Source organism: Arvicanthis niloticus, chromosome 1 (assembly GCF_011762505.2).
Source record: "Arvicanthis niloticus isolate mArvNil1 chromosome 1, mArvNil1.pat.X, whole genome shotgun sequence".
Classification (NCBI taxonomy): domain Eukaryota; kingdom Metazoa; phylum Chordata; class Mammalia; order Rodentia; family Muridae; genus Arvicanthis; species Arvicanthis niloticus.
This window is the reverse complement of record NC_047658.1, coordinates 112,918,372-112,938,391: the sequence shown is the minus strand read 5'-3', so window position 1 is coordinate 112,938,391 and position 20,020 is coordinate 112,918,372. Positions and strand designations below refer to the sequence as shown.

Here is a 20,020-nt window from a genome sequence, read left to right as displayed (position 1 = left end):
ATCTCTGAGTTTGAGGCCAGCCTACAAAGAGAGTTCCAGGATAGCCAAGGCTACACAGAGAAACTCTGTCTCAAAAAAAAAAATTTAGAAACAACATAACTGCCCAATAGGAGAATAATGGATATAAATTACAATTAACATGTGACTCACTAAACAAACAATACAGTAGCAAAGGCACCAGGAGACTGGTGTGGAAGCGCCTGCTTTCTCAAAGCCCAGGGTTAATTTAAAGAAAAGACGATTTCACATACTCTGAGGAGTACCACTCAACACGAACGTTTTCTTGTGCTGTATTTTTTTTTTTTTTAGATTTTTATTTATTTATTTATATGAGTACACTGTAGTTGTTTTCAGACACACCAGAAGAGGGCATCAGATTCTATTACAAGTGGTTGTGAGCCACCATGTGGTTGCTGGGAATTGAATTCAGGACCTCTAGAAGAACAGACTTAACCATTGAGCCATCTCCTCAGCTCTTGTATTTTTTTTTTAAAGAGTTTTGGGTTTTGTTTTGTTTTTTTTGTTTGTTTGTTTATTTATTTGAATGGGGGCTTGGGCACATGTGTGACCATGCATGTGTGGAGGTCAGACCCCAGTTTGTAGGAGACAGTTCTCTCCTCCCATTGTGTGGTCACTGGGAATCCAACCGAGGTCGTCAGACTTGGTGGCAGGAACCCATATTTACTGAGTCATCTCTCCCATCCTTGTCTTCTGTCATCTTTTGAGGCCACTCAATCACTAGGGAGTGACACTACCCCGGGACACTTACCTCATCCTTTTCTTTTGAACACATAGATTGCTGTTGTTCGTTTTGAGATCATATCTCAGGTCCCTGAGGCTGACCTTGAACTCCTGATCCTTCTGTTTCTACCTCCCAATTTTTGGGATTCCATAGAGAGAATCTCTTATAAGCACCACCTGTAGAGAAAAGGCTGCTGGCCAATGAGCCGAGGCTACAGAGAGGAGCTGCGACATTGGCAGGAAGAGAGAGGATTCTTGAAAATAGTAAGAGATAAAAGAGAGACATGAAGAGAGTCATGGGGGACAAGAGGAAAGATGAGGTGGGGGATGGACCAAGGTAGTGGAAAGAGAAATGCTGAAAGATTCAGAGCTCTGGGGGGACACTGGGGAGATGCTAAGAAAGAAGCAGGCCAGGACTGAAGACAGGTAACTAACCAAGTGATAGGCATAGAACAGTCAGGGATGAGGCAAAGCTTGTGGCCAACACATTTAATAATAATTAGTCTCTGAGTTGTTGCTGTTGGGAACTAAGTGGCCAGGAGGAAAAAAATCAGATTTATGTTTTTTACAGGATTGTATACGTGTTCCTCCATACCCAGCAGCTTTTCCTTTTTATAAGTGTCATTACAGTTGACATTTTCATGTAAGGAGTTTTGTCACAATAATAAGCACTTTGAGGAAATGTCTTCCTCCATTCTGGTTAAGGGGAGAAAACCAAGCTAGATCTAGTTGGTGCATGACTGTAATCCCAGCACTCAGGGAGTTCAAGTTGGAGGATCATGAGCTCCAGGTTAGCCCAGGATACTAGTAAGTTCTTGTTTGAGAGACAGATAGAGAAACAAAGTGGTCTGAAGTGCGGGTCCCTCTGTGCTGGTTTTGTGGAAGGAGAGCCTGGGGTATCTCCTTGGTGTCTCCTAGAGATGGTGCCTCCGACCCATATGATGCTTCCCTGTCCCTTTTGTTCACCCTCAGAGAGTCCCTCCTTGGAATGCCCAGCGGACAACCTCTCGGGGACCACCCAGCCGCAAAGGCAGCCTCAGTATAGAAGACACCTTTGAGAGCATCAGTGAGCTGGGACCCCTGGAGCTGATGGGCCGGGAACTGGACTTGGCCCCCTATGGTACTCTCCGCAAATCACAGTCGGCTGACTCTCTGAATTCCATCTCCTCTGTGAGCAACACCTTTGGGCAGGATTTCACCCTGGGCCAGGTGGAGGTGAGCATGGACTATGATGGAGCCTCCCACACCCTCCACGTGGCAGTGCTTCAAGGAAAGGACCTCCTGGAGCGCGAGGAGGCCACCTTCGAGTCCTGCTTCATGCGTGTCAGTCTGCTGCCAGACGAACAGATCGTGGGCATCTCCCGGGTAAGTGAGGTGGGGACAGAGCAGTGCATTGGGCTCCCTGAAACCCTTCTGGGAAGCTGACATTTGGGCTGGTGGGCAGATCTGCAGTACCAGACAAGATGACGGGGGCGCCAGAGAGCAGATCAGAATGTGGATCCAGAGTAGGATGGCCATGCATAGAGGCAGCTTTGTGTTCCTGCTGTGTATAGATTTCAATCTTCCTATCACTTGAGGACAGTGGGTAACGTCCACCTCCACATCTGTCAACATGGAGTCTCGGCAGGAAAAAAGATGGCCTGCTCATCTGGCTGATCTGGGAGAGAGCTCGATGACAGACTTACTTGCTTTGGAGGAGGGGTGGCCTCAATGTCCCATGAATTTGTTCACAAGAAGGGAGGCCCACCCCAGGGATTGAAAAAAGCATGAGAGGAAAGTGAGTTTCTGGACCCCAAATTAAAGGGGCCACCTTTATAGGAGTTGTGAGAGGTGTGGTCAGCCCTCCAGAGAAACTGAAGACAAGCTTTGCAAGATAAACACTTGAACCTCCCTCCAGTCTCTGTTTCCTCTCTCTGATCTCTATTTTCTTCTGGTGACTCTGGTGGCTCACCCTGCTGGAAGCTGGAGACCAAGGGAGCATGCTGACATGGCCTGTGACTATTGGGATTTGTACTGGACCAGGACCCTCAAGACCAAGTTCTCAGCACAAAGGAGATTTATTTGCCCAGTTATTTGACAGAGGGCAGGGAATAAGAGGCAAATACAGGAGCTAGAGGATGAAGGAGAAGGGGGAAGAGAACAAGGGGAGGGGAAGAGGGAGGGGAGGAGTATTTGTCCCAGAGCAGGAAGGACTGCCTCTGGAGAGGAGACGGATGAGGTACACAGGAACACAATAGTATTTCATCAAGCTACAAGGGGAAACCCTGAGTTAGGCTGACGTGTTTAGTTTTAATTGGACATGTTAATTTAGGTGAGCCAAAGAGGGCTTTTGATTGCTGGACAATCTTTTGACAGCTAGACCTTGGTAGTCAGCCTCAGGAAGAGGAAGTGGCCAAATAAGGGACTAGACCATGGCAGTTAGCTTTAGGAATATGATCTGACAGTGTTTAGCAAGGGAGAGGGGCAGGGGGAGAAGGGCAAGGCCTGCCAGAGCTATGCTCGCCACATTCAAACTGGCCAGAGTCCTTTCATTGATGGTCAGCAATCAACAGGAAAGGAGAGGTTGGACTCAACAAGAAGGTCACAGAATGCTTCCAAGGTGCCTTATCTTGACAGCCAAACCCCACTTCCCTGTAGCAGGCTGGTAGGAGTCCAGATCCTGAGCCCTCTGACTGAGATGGGACAGGTGAATCGTCAGTGATCTGTGCCCTGCAGGACCAAGGGTCTTCTGTGCCCAGTCATTTTTACCACACTGAACATTAGCTGGCTTTCAGTAGTAGATATTCCACATACCACCACTCCTATAACTCTAGAAGACTCTAGAATGAGCTCTCTGTACATGGGGCACCAAGGGGGTGACCCAGCTTCCTACTGGTCATACAGCAGTGGGTGGTTAGAAGACAGGTTAAAATCTAAGTTCCGCCGGGCAGTGGTGGTGTACGCCTTTCATCCCAGCACTTGGGAGGCAGAGGCAGGCGGATTTCTGAGTTCGAGGCCCGCCTGGTCTACAGAGTGAGTTCCAGGACAGCCAGGGCTATACAGAGAAACCCTGTCTCGAAAAACCAAAAACCAAAAATCAAGAAAAAAAAAAAAAAAACTAAGTTCCACCTTGGCCTGGCAGTATGACCTTGAACAAGTCAGCTGCCTTCAGTTTGTCAAATAAGTATCACAATTGTGAAACAGAGCTCGGTGTATACATGCACAGTGCTTAAGGTCTTCAGTAGATAATCTGGAGCCGTTCTCAGGACCATGAATTGCTGCTATCAAGCCTGACACACATTATGTTGCTCTTGGCCTGAGCCATATGAAGGATTTTGGGTGACTCAGGATATGCCCTTTGAGGAGGGACATTGTGGGCAGAAGCTTGGTCTGAGGCAGACCACTGTGTGGACAACACGGCTCCATATTTGTTTGGGGGATTCAGTTGCTGTAGGAAGAACCTTCCCAGAGCCTGGCAGAGCCCAGTGAGATCAAAGTAGCTAGAAGCTAAGCAGAGTTTGTTCCTAGGATGACAGGCTTCATGACATCACAGCCCAACAGTAGACTGTGGGGATGGAGTGTTGCCTCCAGGCCAAGCAACCCCCTCAGCTTCAGAGAATGTGCCAGGGATGAGCGCCACTCTCTAAATACCACAGTGCAGTGACTCAGGCGGCCCCCCACGGAAGGGCAAGCAGAGCCTCCCATGCACCTTCCTGAGGACTGCCCACAGCTTCCTGGGAGGAGGCCAAAGGCATCCAAAAGATGGGAAATGAAGCATGCCTAGCCCTGCCTAGTCACTCCATCCATCTGTCTATATGTCCACTCATCCATCCATCCTGTGACAATCAGAAAGGCTTTGCCAGGCTCTGCAGGGCACTGTGGCATTAACAGCTGTTTACAGACAACTGTCTAGCTCCCACTGCATGCCTGCCCCCAAGGCTGTGCTGAGTCAGACAGACAGGAGAGAGAAAGGTCTGCCACAGCATCTTGTGAGGATGAGGATTACTGGGGTTCCATTATGGATGCTTCTATTGCGAGGCCAATGGGTTGACTATAACCAAGGAGAAGACACTAGGGCTTTTTTTTGTTTTGTTTTGTTTTTGTTTTTGTTTTTTTGAGACAGGGTTTCTCTGTATAGCCCTGGCTGTCCTGGAACTCACTCTGTAGACCAGGCTGGCCTTGAACTCAGAAAAAATCCGCCTGCCTCTAGACACTGGGGCTTTTAAACCCTCACAGTAACTTCAACCTTTGGGAGATAGAGGCAGCAAGATAAGGAACTCAAGGTTGTCCTTGGCTTCGTAATGAATTTAGGGCCATCTAGGCCTATGTGGGATCCTGTCTCAAAGCAACCAAACTCCAGTCAAACACCACCAACAACCAAAACTTTCCAGGACTACCAGGCATGGTAGACTTATACTTCAGCTCTGGAGGCTGAAGGAGGAAGATGGCTAAATTCAAGACTAGTCTGGGCAAAATAGTGAGTTCCAGACCAGCCAGAGCTGCATAGTAAGACCCTGGCTGGAAAAGGGAGGTTTCTGTGAGTTCAAAGCCAGCCTGGTCTATACAATGAGTTCCAGGAAAGACAGGGCTACACAGTGAGACCCTGTCTTGGAAAAGGAAAAGGGGAGGTGAAGTTTGGAGGCTTGTGCTTGTAATCCTAGCATTTGGGAGTTAACGGCAGGAAGATCAGGAGTTCATCCTGACCTATGTGAGATCCAGTCTGACAACAAAATTAAACAAACAAACCTAGGCTGAGCCGCAAAAAGAGGACCAGAGCTGAAATGGTGGGTACCAGGAAGCCCCTTCCACGGCCCCTTCTCTCTATAGATCCAGAGGAATGCCTATTCCATCTACTTCGATGAGAGGTTCTCTGTCCCCCTGGATCCTACAGCCCTGGAGGAGAAAAGTCTCAGGTTTTCCGTGTTTGGCATCGATGAGGACGAGCGGAACGTGAGCACTGGTGTGGTGGAGCTGAAGCTGTCTGTTCTGGACCTCCCCCTGCAACCCTTCAGCGGCTGGCTGTACCTACAGGACCAGAATAAGGTATCACTTGCTTTGGCCTACTGGTTCACTCAGGAAGGAAGTACCCTCACCCACGTCCTCGGAGAGATGCCAGTATCCTGTCCCTCAACCAAGACCATGACAGCATCAAAATAGAGAAAGGGTCGCAAGCCACACCCCAGGGAAGCCACTCACTGCATGTGCTGACAAAAACATCCCACAGACACCACTGTTTGCGGCTCTTCCTTTCCTTTTTACTTTGCTGTACTTATGTACTTACTGTGCTTTCTGTGTGTATACGTGTACAGGCATGCATATGCACACAGAGGATGCATGTGGAAGTTGAAAGACCACTTGTCTTCTACAAGTTGGTTTTCTCCTTCACCATGTGTGTGGTTGGTATTGAACTTAGATCACTGGGGTTAATGGCAAATGCTTTTACCCACTGCACCATCCCCAGCCCTCTTCTCAGTTCTTTTTTTTTTTTTTTTTTTCTTTTAACATTTATTTATTTCTCGTCCTTATTTTATTCTATTGGGTTTTTGAGGCAGGGTTTCTCTGTGTAGCCATGGCTGTCCTGGAACTCTCTCTACAGCCCAGGGTGGACTCAAACTCACGAATATCTGTTTGCCTTTGCCTTCGGAGTGCTAGGATTGAAGGCCTGCACCACCACCTCCCAACTATTTATTTTCATTCTATATTTTATTTTTTAAAGAATTATTTATTTATTTAATGTATATGAGTACACTTTCTTCAGACACACCAGAAGAGTGCATTGGATCCCATTACAGATGGCTGTGAGCCACCATGTGGTTGCTGGGAATTGAACTCAGGACCTCTGGAAGAACAGTCAGTGTTCTTAACCTCTGAGCCATCTCTCCAACCCTCTATACTTTATTTATTTGTTTTACTTTATGAGTGTGTTGCCTGAATGTATATATGTGTCCATGTGCACATCTCATGCCTAAGGGAGTCGGAAGAGGACGCCCTGTTCCCTGGAACTGGAGTTACAGATGTGTGTGAGCTGCCCTGTGGGTGCTGGGAGTGAACCTGAGCCCTCTGAAGAGCATGCAGTACTCAGCTGCTGAGCCATCTCTCCAGGCCTCATCTCAGTGGTTACTACCAAGTCATCAGAGGCTTTACGCCTATAAGCTACTGGCCTGATAGTGGGTTATTTCAGACAGAGGCCAAGCTGAAGCTTACTTTTAGCCTTGTAATAATGCCAGGGAACATTATTACTTAAGCAAATGTTGTCAGCTTGGATCTCTATGCACTAGTCATAGAATGTTTTCCTCAGCTCACAATGAGGGAACAGAACTGCATCTGATTGATGCAGTTGACAGGCAGCCTCTGGGCCTCTTTCCAGGACATGCTCCCCACTCAGTGTAAGGAGGGTCTATGTATGCTCCCTTGTGTGGATGGGTTGTCCTTTTCTCAATCCTGTCAGCCTGATGTCTAGGTTTAAGAGTTACCCCAAAAGCAGCGATTTTCCAATGGAGAAGGAACCATCCACCTCCTGCCCACCCCTGCCCCAGACCTCTTGAAGCCTGGAGGGCAGAAGACTTCTGAGCCATTCCTATCTCCACAGGCTGCTGATGCTGTGGGGGAGATCCTGCTGTCTCTCAGTTACCTGCCCACAGCTGAGCGTCTGACTGTGGTTGTGGTGAAAGCCAAGAATCTCATCTGGACCAATGAGAAGACCACAGCAGGTGAGGGCCTGTGTACTCAGCTCTTCCATGAGGCTCAGGGGGAGCTGTCATGTTCTGAGCAGGTATGGGGGACAGTGCCAGAGCCCCTGTGGCTTGGCTTTAGCTAAGCTCAGGAGCCAGGCACAGTGGAAAGGTTAATTCAGCTACAGAAATAGTAGAACCCTGGAGGGTGACAGCAGCCTAGGTCGTGTAGGGTAGAGTAAAGGGGAAACTGATGGAACCTGAGCGCTCTGGGCTGTGGCACTGGGCAAGAAATGGAGGGTGAGCATCCATTCGTCAGAACTTGAGCTCAGAGATGAGGAAGCAGCCTAAAGACCCTAGATGCCAGGGACCTATTGGACTTGACAGCCTAGGGCCTCAGGCAATAGAGTGTTTTGTTTTTGTTTTTTAACAAAATCTGAATCATTTGATTTTACCAATGAAGACTTAGGAGCCAGAAGCTGGGAAGAAAGCATGCTGGTTCCAAGAGGCAGAGAAAGCACCCAGCTGCCCTTCCTCCTCAGCCAACATCCCACTAGGAATTCTCTCCCCTCCCTCCCTCAACAAACCTCTCAACCTCCTTCAAACTCAGTGTCCCTCCCTTTGACTTCCTGTGCATCTCTCTATCTGTCTTCCCGACTCCCTCTTACTCTCTCTCTCTCTTCATTTCTTATAATCCCCTATTCACTTCCTGTTAACTGGTTGCTTGCTCCACCAAGATCTTAACCTATAGTTAGTTGACTTAATTTAATCCTGTTTACAATAGCCAGAAAGTTCATGGATTCAAGGTGTGCGCTAGGGTTGAGCCACACCACAACTAAAAAAAGGTTTTGTTTGTTTTTTTTTTTCCAGTAACTAACACTATCTCATGGTTCACAGTATGATCAAATATCCTGCAACAGTAGGGAGACTTGGTATCTCAGAGCTGCACACTGTTAGTTAGGCTCTGCACTCAGTGACTCAGGTCTGCTGTCTGCACTCAGGTTACTAATAGAATGAGAATATGCAGTGTGCTGCCTGAGTCGAGAGCTGCTATTACTTTAGATCCCGATCCAGCTTCACCTCCCTCCTCTCCCCTGAGTACCTCCCATTTCTTAATATAAATAATTAAACACAAAACAGTGGGCTTTAGAGATTGCCCCAGTAGCCAATTCAGGGAATTAGAGGCAGTGGGTGGAGCCAGAGTAGCCAGGGTCACTGACCCTCGCCCCTACCTGCCTGTAGACCCCTTCGTCAAAGTATACCTGCTGCAGGATGGGAGGAAGATGAGCAAGAAGAAGACTGCTGTGAAGAGGGATGACCCCAACCCAGTGTTCAATGAAGCCATGATCTTCTCAGTACCAGCCATTGTGCTACAGGTGAGGTGGGCTGGTACTGGACTGTGCACAGGACTGGGCCACTGCACCCCTTCAGTGTTGCCTCTTGGGACCTCAAGCCAACCTCCTTCTAGTTAATCCCTGACTGAGACTAGGTGTCAGCCTTATGGTGAGGGGTGGGGACCAAGCACTATTTTCTTGATGCCTATGAAGGACAGACAGGGGAGTCCCCACTTTGTAATCCCCAATGGGAGCTTCCTCAGGATTAGTGTCAGGGGAGGCTTTCTGCATGAGGGGACAACTAAGCTGAGCTCTGAGGAAGAGAGCTCCCAGTACTGGACCTGCACTGCTTGAAGGTGAGCTAGAGGCAACCCCAGGCCCAGGCTGTAGGCCTGCACCTTCAGAGTTCCTACTGCAAGGACCCTGCTGAGGCCTCCTCACCACCACCAGTTGGTGATGCACACCTTGAATCTCAGAACTCAGGAGACAGAGGCAGCCAGATCTCTGTGAGTTTGAGGACAACCTGGTCTAAAGAGAAAGTTCCAGGATAGGCAGAGCTACAAGAAGAAATCTGTCTCAAAACAACAACAAAGAAAGTCCTTTAGTCCTTGAGCTAAAGTCTGGTATGCAGCCAGGAACTGTGCGAGGCCTGCCCCCCTTGGAGATGCTCTTGGGGGTTTCTTCTGTTTCTCAGTGCTGCTGATGAACCCAAGGCTTTGTGTGTGCTAAGTGATCAGTTTACCTCCGAGCCACCCTGTCAGCCCCTATAGTTTGAAAGCTGGATGTCAGCCTCACTTTGGGTGTCTCAAATCTAGGAATCCAGGCAACACCCCAGCATGTCTGGCTGGTCCAGGGATCATAACCTTATTCCTTATTAGACAGTCTACCCATTTGATTTCTGCTTTTGTTGTGTTTACCACAATGCCACTTCCCTCCGGTCTCCAAAACCTGAAGCTGTTGGGGACTAGGTAAGAACAGTTTTAGCTGTTCTCAAGTATGTTCTTACTGAACTCTGACCCTCAGCTGTGATCTGACAAGACTGTGCCAGTGACCTCGAAGCCGCTTTACATGTTCTAATTGTCCTCTCTGTTTTTATGCCCCCCTCCACCTACATGTTTGATTAGTTTTCTTCCTAGAACAGCCCTGTGAGGTAGGAAATGCTGTCACTGTCACATTTTAAAGACCAAGAAGCAGGTAGCAAAGGCCCAAGTCCTGGCTGGGGTGTAGCCAGATGCAGAACACTTGCTTAACACATAAAAGATCCTGGGTTGCCAACACACACACACACACACACACACACACACACACACACACACCACACCACACCACACCACCTCATAAACCAGGCATGGTGGAGCACTCAGGAAGCAGAAGCAGGGATATCAGAAGTTCAAGGTCATCCTCCACTCTATAGGGAATTTGAGGCCAGCCTGAACTAGTAACAACGAGGCAGTGGTAGCACAGGCCTTTAGTTCCAGCTCAGGAGAAAAAGATCTCTTTGTGTTTGAGGCCATCTTGGTCTACATAGTAAACTGCAGACTAACCAGGGCTCTGCCTCACAAACAAAAGGAAAGGACTAGAGTGATGTCTACAGTTAAGAGCACTGGCTGCTCTTCCAGAGGACCTGGGTTCAGTTCCCAGCAACCACATGGTGGCTCACAACCACCTGTAACTCCAATTCCAGGGGATCCAGCACCTTCCTCTGTCCTCTCTGGGCATTGTATGCATGTAATGCATATACATACATGCAGGAAAACACTTATACATTTAAAAGATATTTTTTAAAAACCAAAACAGACCAAAACAAACAAACAGCCTGAGTTCTAAGCCAGATATAGTAGCATACATTTGTTATCTTAGTACTTCAGATGCCAAGGCAGGAAGATCAGGAATCCAAATACAGCCTCAGCTACATAACAAGTTCAAAGCCAGCCTGGACTATCAGACCCTATCTCAAGAACAAGCAGGGATGGAGATATGGCTCAGTGGTTAAGAGACATATTTCTCTAGCAAAGGACCCAAGTTCAGTTCCCAGCACCCACATCAAATGGTTCACAAGTGCTTATAATCTCAACTCCAGAAGATCCAGCGCCCTCTTCTGGCCACTGTGGGTACCTGTACTCACATACACATATCCCCATTACAGACATACATCATTTAAAATAAAATCTTTTTAAGGTTTTTATTATTTTATGGGTATGGGTATTTTGCTTGCATGTATGTCTGTGCATAACATGCATGCCAGATAACCACAAAGAGAGTTCAGATACCCTGGAGTTACTGAGTCAGCATGTGGGGGCTGGGACTCAAACCAAGGTCTTCTGCAAGAACAGCAAGTATTTAACTGCTCACCCATCTTTTCAAACTCAAAAATAAAATAAATCTTAAAAATATTGGGAGACAGAGAAGTGAGAGATAGATTTGAATCCTGCTTGGACTGTCACTTTTTAGCACTTAGCAAGGTCACATCACAGCTGGCTATCCATCTGGAAGTAACTAGGACAAGTCTCTTCTTCCAAGTCAGATGGGAAGACTCAGAGCTGTATCTGACCTCACAGACCTCACAGACCTCACAGCTCTCAGACCTCACAGGGCCTTGGAGCCTGAGAGCCAGGGAGAACCCTTCAGCTGCTCCTGGTCCCAATCTTTCATGTCACCTTCTCTCCAGGACCTGTCTCTCCGAGTGACAGTGGCTGAGAGCAGCAGCGACGGCCGTGGAGACAATGTGGGCCATGTCATCATTGGGCCAGGGGCCAGTGGCATGGGCACCACACACTGGAACCAGATGCTGGCCACACTGCGCAGGCCTGTGTCCATGTGGCATCCAGTCCGGCGAAACTAACAGCCAGGGCAGGCCGGGTGGGCACCAGAGCCTCCAGAGCCTGGCACTATCTCAGTTCTGTCCAGCAATGCCGTCTCCATAGTCAGCTGGAGCTGTGAACACCTGAGCTGCCCCACCTCCCAGGGGATCCTCATCAGCCATCTTGGATCCTCTGTCCAGACTGTCATGGAAAAGTGGGTGTGGCTCTTCATCTGGGCACCCATGGTAATTTCTCCACTGAGGACTACCTGTAGCTGGCTGGGGACCTACCAGAATGACCAACTGTGTATTGAAGAGCCTTAGGAAGTATGTCCCTTGGCCTGCAGAGGGATGTGGGTTTCAGAACTGGCCAACTCCCCTTCTGCCATTCTCCTAGAGGACAGGTGTTAGTAAGTCTTGAGGGGACAGTTCCGGTAGTGACAGGGCTAATATTAACAAGACATAGCACTCAGGATGCCAGGAACTAAAGACGCCCCTCTCCCATCCTGGTTGTTCGGTTCAGTGCCAAGTAACAACCCAAACAGATGGACTTGGGAAGGAGCCCTGAGGTCTAGGGTAACAGTGGGGATCTCTCAGACAAGAAAGGAGCTTCACTTTGAGGGTTGGAAAAAATGCACCCCAGATTTACCATGGGGGTCGTGGGGATCATGGTGAGCAGTCAAACAATAGAAGAGACACAAACTAGTCCATCCCAAACACAGACTCTGCCCACTGCAGTGAACACAGGAAGAGGCCAGGAGACCAGGCCCAACAGAAACCAGTAGGCCACATGAAGGTTCCCCTGACCATCCACGCCTGAGGGAACCAGAAGTCCCCAGTGGCCTAGATCCAGGTCCTTGTGTGGATCCAAAGCAAATCAGCACAGATTCACCAGTGTTGGCTGGTGTCCTTCCAGGCCAGGTTTCTCTTGAAAGAAAGATGTCAGGTCGATCTAAATCCAACCCTAGGAATTTTAGGTCAAGTTCCCTAAAACAGAGACTACAGGGATATCTAGCCTTAGTTTTGAGCCAATAGGAACTCTGGAGAAATGGTGTTTATATGCAAAGGACTGGGATGTGCACCACTACCAGAATCGTTCTTTGACTCCCATCTGGTCAGAGTTAGTGAGGGGACCATATCATAAGTGAGGTGCTGGCTGTCACTTGAGAAAGGCAGTTCTCCCAGAGAAATGGTGGCTTTTGGCTCCTTCTCTCTGGCACCTAAAGGTTTAAAAGGGTAGTGGGCATGGGAGTGGTAGGAAGAGGGTTCTGGTCCTTGGCTCTAATGAATCATGGAGGCCCAGATGGAAGCAGGTCTAATCATTATGGTCAGTGACAAGGAGAAGGGCAGCTAGGACAGTGACACAGGTCAACAGGACACCAGCCACAGCTGGACCCACTGAAGGCTCTCACCTTGTGGCCGATATCAAGAGGTGAAAAACGGGCCAGGGATAGTGGTGGTTGGGCCAGGCCTTGTCATCTGGAAGCCCAGACTAATCCAATGGCTTTGCAGGGCAGACCACACCTCCCACCCTCCATCCCCTTGTTCCTTCCTTCTATACTGCATGAAACGTTGACAGTGTGCCCAGATGGCTGTGGTGGCAGCCAGGAATGCTGCCTGGGATGATTCTTGAAACAAAATAAAACTGGGGCAGGAAGGAGGCTTACAGGGAGCCCTGCTCAGCCTTGAGTCATTTTACTATCTTCACTGGGAACCTGTCTAAACCCTGAGCTACACAGGGGTACTGGGGCCTTCCTTCATTGCTGGTGGGGGGGGGGTGGCCATCTTCAATCTACAAGGGTAGTTCTAAGGAGGGATCCCAGTATCAGCCCTGGTTGGGGAAGGAGGGTATGGGGAAGTCAAAGAAGGCTTTCAGGTGGTGACACTGAAGAATATTCAATATGTAAGGCAGAAAAAGCATCCTAGTAACAAAACATCACAAGAGTACAGGAAGTGACAAACATTGGGCAGAGTTCTTTGCCTTGCTACCACATTGGGAGGGAATGGGGATCCAGGGGATGGGGGTGGGGGTGGGGGCAAAACATAGACCAGGGATGGGAAAGGGCTTTACAAGGACACTGAGAGTCGGTGCTTGGGCTGCAGACCAGAAGCACTTAAAGGCAGGGAACTATGCCACTCCCCTTATAGAGATGTAGAAACCAGAGCTCAGAGAAGTAACACACCTAAGATCACACAACAAGAAAATCACAGATTTATGATCAAGTTCAGGCTTTATGGTTGGAGAGCCTATTGATCTTTTTCCAATTCCTCAAAAATCCCTGAAGCCCAGCTGAGAAACTTCTGGATCCCAAATACTTCTTCCTCTCCTTTTCTTTCCCTGGGAGCTCATAAGCAAGGTAAGAATTCTCAGTGTCTCGGTAAGGGGCAAATGGTGCGGATCTGATCATATTCATTGTATGCATGTATGGAATTCTCAAGAATCAATTTTTCCCCAAGACAGGGCTTCTCTGTGTAGCCCTGGCTGTGCCTGACTCTGCCTCCTGAGTGCCAGGATGTGCACTACCACTGCCTGGCTTAAGAACAAAGAAATTGTTAAATTCCCAGCATCCGGGTAGGTCACAGGTCAGAGACCACAGACTAGTTAGTGTCCCGTATCTGGAGAACCATAACCTGGCAGACACTTGAGAGGTTGAGGGAGATGGGCTTTGAAGGCACCAGCTTCCCAGATGAAGCAGAAGGTCTTTGTCTGCTGACAAGAGGGAACCAGGGAAGGGCTCAGTGAGGAGTTGAAGACCTGTAAGAGAAGTGAACAAGCACAGTTGTAGGCAGAAAGGGGTGAGCAGGGCAGATCACTAAACAATTTCTAGGTTTGGAGTTCATTAAAGAGAACTCAAAATATGAGGTATTCTCCGGGCAGTGGTGGCACACCTTTAATCCCAGTCAGCACTTGGGAGGCAGAGGCAGGCAGATCTCTGTAAATTAAGGTCAGCCTGGTTTACAGGGTGAGTTCCAGGACAGCCAAAGCTGTCAGAGAAACTTTGTCTTGAAAACCATAAAACAAAACAAACAAAAAAGAGGTAAGGATACTCAGAGCTGGAGAGATGGCTCAGAGGCTGAGAGCACTGGCTGCCCTAGCTGAGGACCCAGGTTTAGTTTCAAGCACCCACATGGTGGCTCCCAAGTCTGGAATTCCAGTTCCAGAGGATCTGGTGCCCTCTAGGTCATGCTTGTGATTCACTTACAGACATGCAGGCAAAGCACTAATACATATAACACATAAAGTACCAACCAAATCTTTTTCTAAATAATCAGAGGCGCTACTAGAGAGAAAGCAGGATGGCTGAGGTGAATTACCCACAACCCCATCTTCTTTCATGATCCCCTTCACCTGTCTCTTCCCACTCCTGACCCCTTTCCTAAGCTCCCATCCTTCCCCACCCTTTCTTCTTTCCTACTCCTCCCGCCTGGGTTCTCTCTAAGAACCCAAAAGGAAAGGTGTGGAGGTCAATAACTAACCCAGTATTGCCAGGGGCAGGCCTGCCCATACCAAGAGTAAGATGAGTCCCTTTAGCACCCACCGATGAAGGCATCTCTTATCCTTTCCTCCCATCTTCTGTCTGAGCCCACCCATCTGTGTCTGCAGATACCCAAAGTAACAAGTTAATTAGAAGAGTGAGTGCTGTTCAGTGCGCCCGCTGGGAGAGCCCAGCAGTAAGTAGCAAGGCAAGGAAGGGAGGCCAAAGAGGAGGTCCATGCAGCGGGGGAGCTGCTTAGGAGGGGCCATCTTCCAGGTCCTGTCTTGCAGGACAAAGGCCTGGGTCTGCTTACCTGTTGTGTGAGAAGTTACTGCACTCTCAGGGCCTCAGTTTCTACAACTGAAAATGAAGCGTGTTGGACAAGTTAGCTTATTAAAAGCTCCTCACACCCCTGACTTTATGTTTTTAAATTTTAAAGATTTTTATTTTATATTTTTATTTGAATGTATGTGCACCATGTGTCTTCCCTGGGTCCACAGAGGCCAGAAGAGAGCATAGAATACCCTGGAACTGGAGTTACTGGTTGTGTGCTACTACCTGGTGCTGGGAACTGAACTCAGGTCCTCTGCAAGAGCAACAAGAGCTCTTAGCCACTGAGCTGTCTCTCCACACACACACACCCCTTTTTTTTTTAGATACAGAGACTCACAGATCTGGCACTGGCCTCAAATTCACTATATAAACCAAGCACAGTGGCACACACCTTTAATCCCAGCATTTGGGAGGCAGAGGCCGCAGATCTCTGAGTTGGAGGCCAGCCTGGTCTACAGAGTGAGTTCTAGGATAGCCAGGGCTACAGAGAGAACTTGTCTTAAAAAAACACAAAAACAACAACAAAAATGTAGATAAGGATAACACAAAACTCCTATTTCTCCTGCCTCTGCTTCCCACATGCTGTGATTAAAGACATCTGTCACCACCCTGGCATAATTTTTGAAGATTCTGTATGAACAAACTGTGGAACTCAATGATTGGATTTGAGGCTTAGCTCCTCCAACTGTCAACTGGACCTTAGTCAAACTATCCTCTTCGAGCCCCTTGTTTCTTCATTTTTCAAAGGTGCATAGAAGTCATATGTGCATAGAAGTCATATGTACATCAAAGGACAGAATAAAATGTCATGTGCCCAGTGCCTGGCACACAATAGATGCTAGGTTTATCTGAGGGCAAAGCTTTGAGTAGCACAGTCTCTGCTGAGCCCAAGGGCTTCCAGAATCTGATGGTTGGAACTAAAGAGCGAAGCTATGATGTGCACACACAAAGGCTTAGGGAAATGCACCACAGATCAAGTGTGCCCTGCTAAGCCTTTCCAAAGGCAAGACCATATCCACACAAACACCCAGTACCCCAGACCAGGAACCCCAGGGAAAAGCCCAAGTAATGACCTGCAGAGAGCAGAGTGGCCACACAGTGGCAGTAAAGAACCAGAACAGCCTGCGCTGTCTAGCTGCAGGGAAATAGAGAGGGGGCAGAAAATGGGGCAGAAAGTTAGGTTTGTCCTTGGAGCAAGTAGATGGTGGAAGGTAGACTTCTCTGCAGAGCACAACTCACCTGTCAAGTGTTATGTGCACTTCATCTCGTCTGTTTGTTTATTTATGTACTTATTTATTTTTGAGGCAGGGTCTTACTACAAAACCTTGGTTGGCCTGGAACTTGCTATGTAGACTAGGCTGGCCTTGAACTCACAGAGAATAGCTGCCTACTGAGTGCTGGGGTTACAGGCATGTACCACCACAACACTCTGCCATTTGGCCAGTTTTGTTCTTTCAAACCCCTTTTTTCTTCCTTCCCTTCTCCCTTCCTTCCTGCTCCCTCTGTTTCCCCTGGCCTGTCCTCCCTCTTTCCTTCATTTATCCTTTTCTTTCTCTTGCTATGTTTGTCCAGCTAGCCTGTCATTTAGACATAGTATCCGGAACCACAGCTGGCGCCAGTCTGAGATAGTCTGGGGTACAGAAATGGGTCAGCTGTGGTCCCTGCTCTCGAGGTGGTCATGGCTCTGCTGGAGACCTGCAGCACCAATAACAACATTCCAGACAAAGCTGGCCCCACCTCCCCTGCCATTCTGAGGCCTTCAGGGCAGTCACATGCTACATGGGTTCATAAAGGATTTTCGCCTTGGAATTGATGGGGCCTGGAGGGGGCTGAGTCACAGGCCGGAAGTCAGCAGCAGCCACAGTAAACAGAAAAACAGCAAACAGCACCCCAGTGAGGCCAACTGTGTGGCCACTCCACCCCACTCCAAAAATAAACTTCGGGAAAACAGTGTAGTCCAGAGTCCAGCAATGTCAGATTTGGGGAAATTCCTGGCTACCAGGGCAGATGGCCATGGGTCAGTGACTGACTGATATGCCTCTCACAGAACCCTGAACATAAGAGTGTTAATGAGGCTGGACTGAACATGGTTAGACCAAGTCCTAGCTCTGGGTCTTATTGGCCCAATCCAAGCAGCAGCCTCCCTCTGGGATTCAATCCCCAAGTCTCCAAAACAAGAAGCAGAAGCCTACCTCACAGTGTGGGGGCTGAGAGTAATAATGTACAAGAAGTGAGATTTGGGGACAGCCTTAGGGTACTTCTTTTTTGTTTGTTTGTTTGTTTGGTTGGTTGGTTGGTTGGTTGGTTGGTTTTTTGAGACAGGGTTTCTCTGTGTAGTCCTGGCTGTCCTGGAACTCACTCCGTAGACCAGGCTGGCCTCAAACTCAGAAATCCGCCTACCTCTGCCTCCCAAGTGCTGGGATTAAAGGCGTGCGCCACCACTGCCCAGCGGTTTTTTGTTTTGTTTTGTTTTGTTTTGTTTTGTTTTGTCTTAGGGTCTTTCTTAAGAAGTCACCCTTTCTAGGCCTCAGTTTCTTTCTCTGTAAAATGGAGCTAGCAAATCCTGTCTCCTGGTGGACAGTCCCGGAATAGCAGCTATCACCCATTAGTATGTGCTGTAAAGTGTGACAATTGTCAAGTGTATCATTAGAGTGATTATCCCTATAGCAACCAAGGCCGCCTCTGCCTGACTCTCAGCTCCCTCCACCCTTGGTCTAGCTCCACCTGCCTTCCAGGCTGGCCTGATGACAGCAGCAGGGATGACTAGGCTGACAGCTGACTAGAGTGTTGGGGGTGGGGGTAGGGCCCCTCCTCACCACTCCTTTTATTGGGCATCACTATACAGCCAAGCTGACACTGAACTACACACCCAGCTTCATGCAAGTCCTGCCCAGCCCTGTGGCAGTTTCAGGAAAGGGGCATCCAAAAGGTGGAGCTGGGGAGGCTCTGGGAGAGGCTCCTTCCGTGCAGCTGACCTCCGGCCCCGAGGGAAACTGGAAACTGCCTCCTTGAGATACAGTAGGATCAAATCTGGCTGAAGGTCATTGTCACCTGCCTGATTTTGAATACAATGGGGGATGAAGTCATGACCAGTGTGGAGGTGGGAGGCGAAACCCAAAGACTTCTGACCATGTTCCACTTAGCTGCCATATAAACACCCAGTCTGAGGTCTGGGGAGACAGGTGAGACCTTTCTCCTCTCTTTTTTAAGACAGACTATCTAGCCTAGGCAGGCCTTGAACTCACTTGAACAGCCAAGCTGACACTGAACTTCAGATCCTCCTGCCTTCACCTCACCAGTATTGGAGTTAGTTAGACTCTTCTAGTCCAGCTTACGTGGAACTGGGAACGGACCCTAGACTTTCGTGCACGCTAGTTAATCATTCTAGCAACACAGCCTCATTTCCAGCCCACTTATGCTCACAAAAGTTAAAAAAGAAAAATCTGATCACAAAGGATGAGGAGACTTAGAGAACAGTAAGATTTACTCCTGAAATCCAAAGTGCTCCACTCACCATCCAGATACTAGCGACTCAGCCAAGTCCCGCCCTCTGTCCTGTCGCTAAGAAGTCGGGGGCGTGGCTACCTTGCTCCAGCTTCTTCGATGTTCTTCTGTTTGAAACACCTCTGTAGCTTTTTCCTCAAAACTCTGCCTCTCCTGTCTGAAGGTCCTCCTTATCTACCCCAGATGAAGAGCCCCTTTTCCTTTCTCCTGTCCCCTGACATCTCCCATTCTAAGCTTCTCACAGTAGAGGTTTTGATCGGAACAGTGCAGGGTCCCCAGACTCTAAGAAACTAAGGACCATCTGCATTGATTAAACATTATACCAAAGAACTGGAGACATGGCTCAGAGGTTAAAATAAAAACACTGGCTTCTCTTCAAGAGGACCCAGGTCCATCCACATGGTGGCTCATAATGTCTGTAACTGAAGTTCCAGGGCTTCCGAGTACAGAGGGCACCAGGGTGCACAAACATACATGCAAATAAAACGCCCACACACGTAAAAAATAAAACTTAAAAATAAATATACCATATACTATAAGGTCATCATACTATATAATATGAACCATTCATGCATCAGCCATGTGCCAGAGCCAGCTCTGAGCTCTACAGATGGAAGGTTCCATAGTTTTCCTTAGATCACTGGCTGCCTGGGTGAGGCGCCTGGTAATTTACCTTCATCGAAGCTTCCTAGTGCTGGTTGAAGAGATCCTGAAGTGACCCACAAGGGTATGCCCGGGCCACTCCCTTCTCATCTGGCCTATAACATCTGGAGGAGGTCCGCAAATAGCAGAAATTCATATTCATTCATTCATTCATTCATTCATAAAAATCACCTGCCACCCATAGCAGATAGTCCAGATGCTTCCTCCTTCCCTGTTCCCAGCCTCTCTTCAAGTACTTGTCTACTTCTCTCCCACGAGCCCTGGGATCCCTCTGGAGGCGTAGGTCTCCGCCCACCCCTGCAGCCTCAGTGACCACACGCAGGAGGTGCTGCAAAAGTCTTTCTTGAGTGCCTAGACAGGACGCCGGGAGACCAGACCCCAGGAGCGTCCACCCCTGGCCGGGCGCCGCACCCCCATCTTGTCCAAGGCTTCTCACCTGAGCTGGGTGTCCTCCGCCCCCCGGTCCGCCTTCTGTCCCGACCGCCCCGCTCCCACTTCCTCCCGCCGCCCCGCCCCTTC

At 48.7% G+C, this 20,020-nt stretch overlaps 1 protein-coding gene and 1 long non-coding RNA gene across 2 annotated transcripts in view; one reads left to right on the top strand and one right to left on the bottom strand.

Moving 5' to 3' along the window:
* The window catches only part of Syt12 (synaptotagmin 12), a 28,057-nt gene extending 14,860 nt beyond the window's left edge, over window positions 1-13,197 (top strand). Inside the window, exons 4-8 of the mRNA XM_034507692.2 lie at window positions 1,714-2,106; window positions 5,548-5,763; window positions 7,310-7,430; window positions 8,634-8,767; window positions 11,394-13,197. Of these exons, the coding sequence (XP_034363583.1) occupies window positions 1,714-2,106; window positions 5,548-5,763; window positions 7,310-7,430; window positions 8,634-8,767; window positions 11,394-11,567 (1,038 nt within the window). The 3' untranslated portion in view covers window positions 11,568-13,197. The remainder of the gene's footprint in view (window positions 1-1,713; window positions 2,107-5,547; window positions 5,764-7,309; window positions 7,431-8,633; window positions 8,768-11,393) is intronic.
* Window positions 13,198-13,985: 788 nt separating this feature from the next.
* On the bottom strand, window positions 13,986-19,929 carry LOC143434853 (uncharacterized). The gene is made up of 3 exons (XR_013104666.1): window positions 19,673-19,929; window positions 15,315-15,361; window positions 13,986-14,280 (listed from the first exon to the last, which is right to left on the bottom strand). It is a non-coding gene; the product is annotated as an uncharacterized LOC143434853 (long non-coding RNA).
* Between the last annotated feature and the right edge of the window lie 91 nt (window positions 19,930-20,020).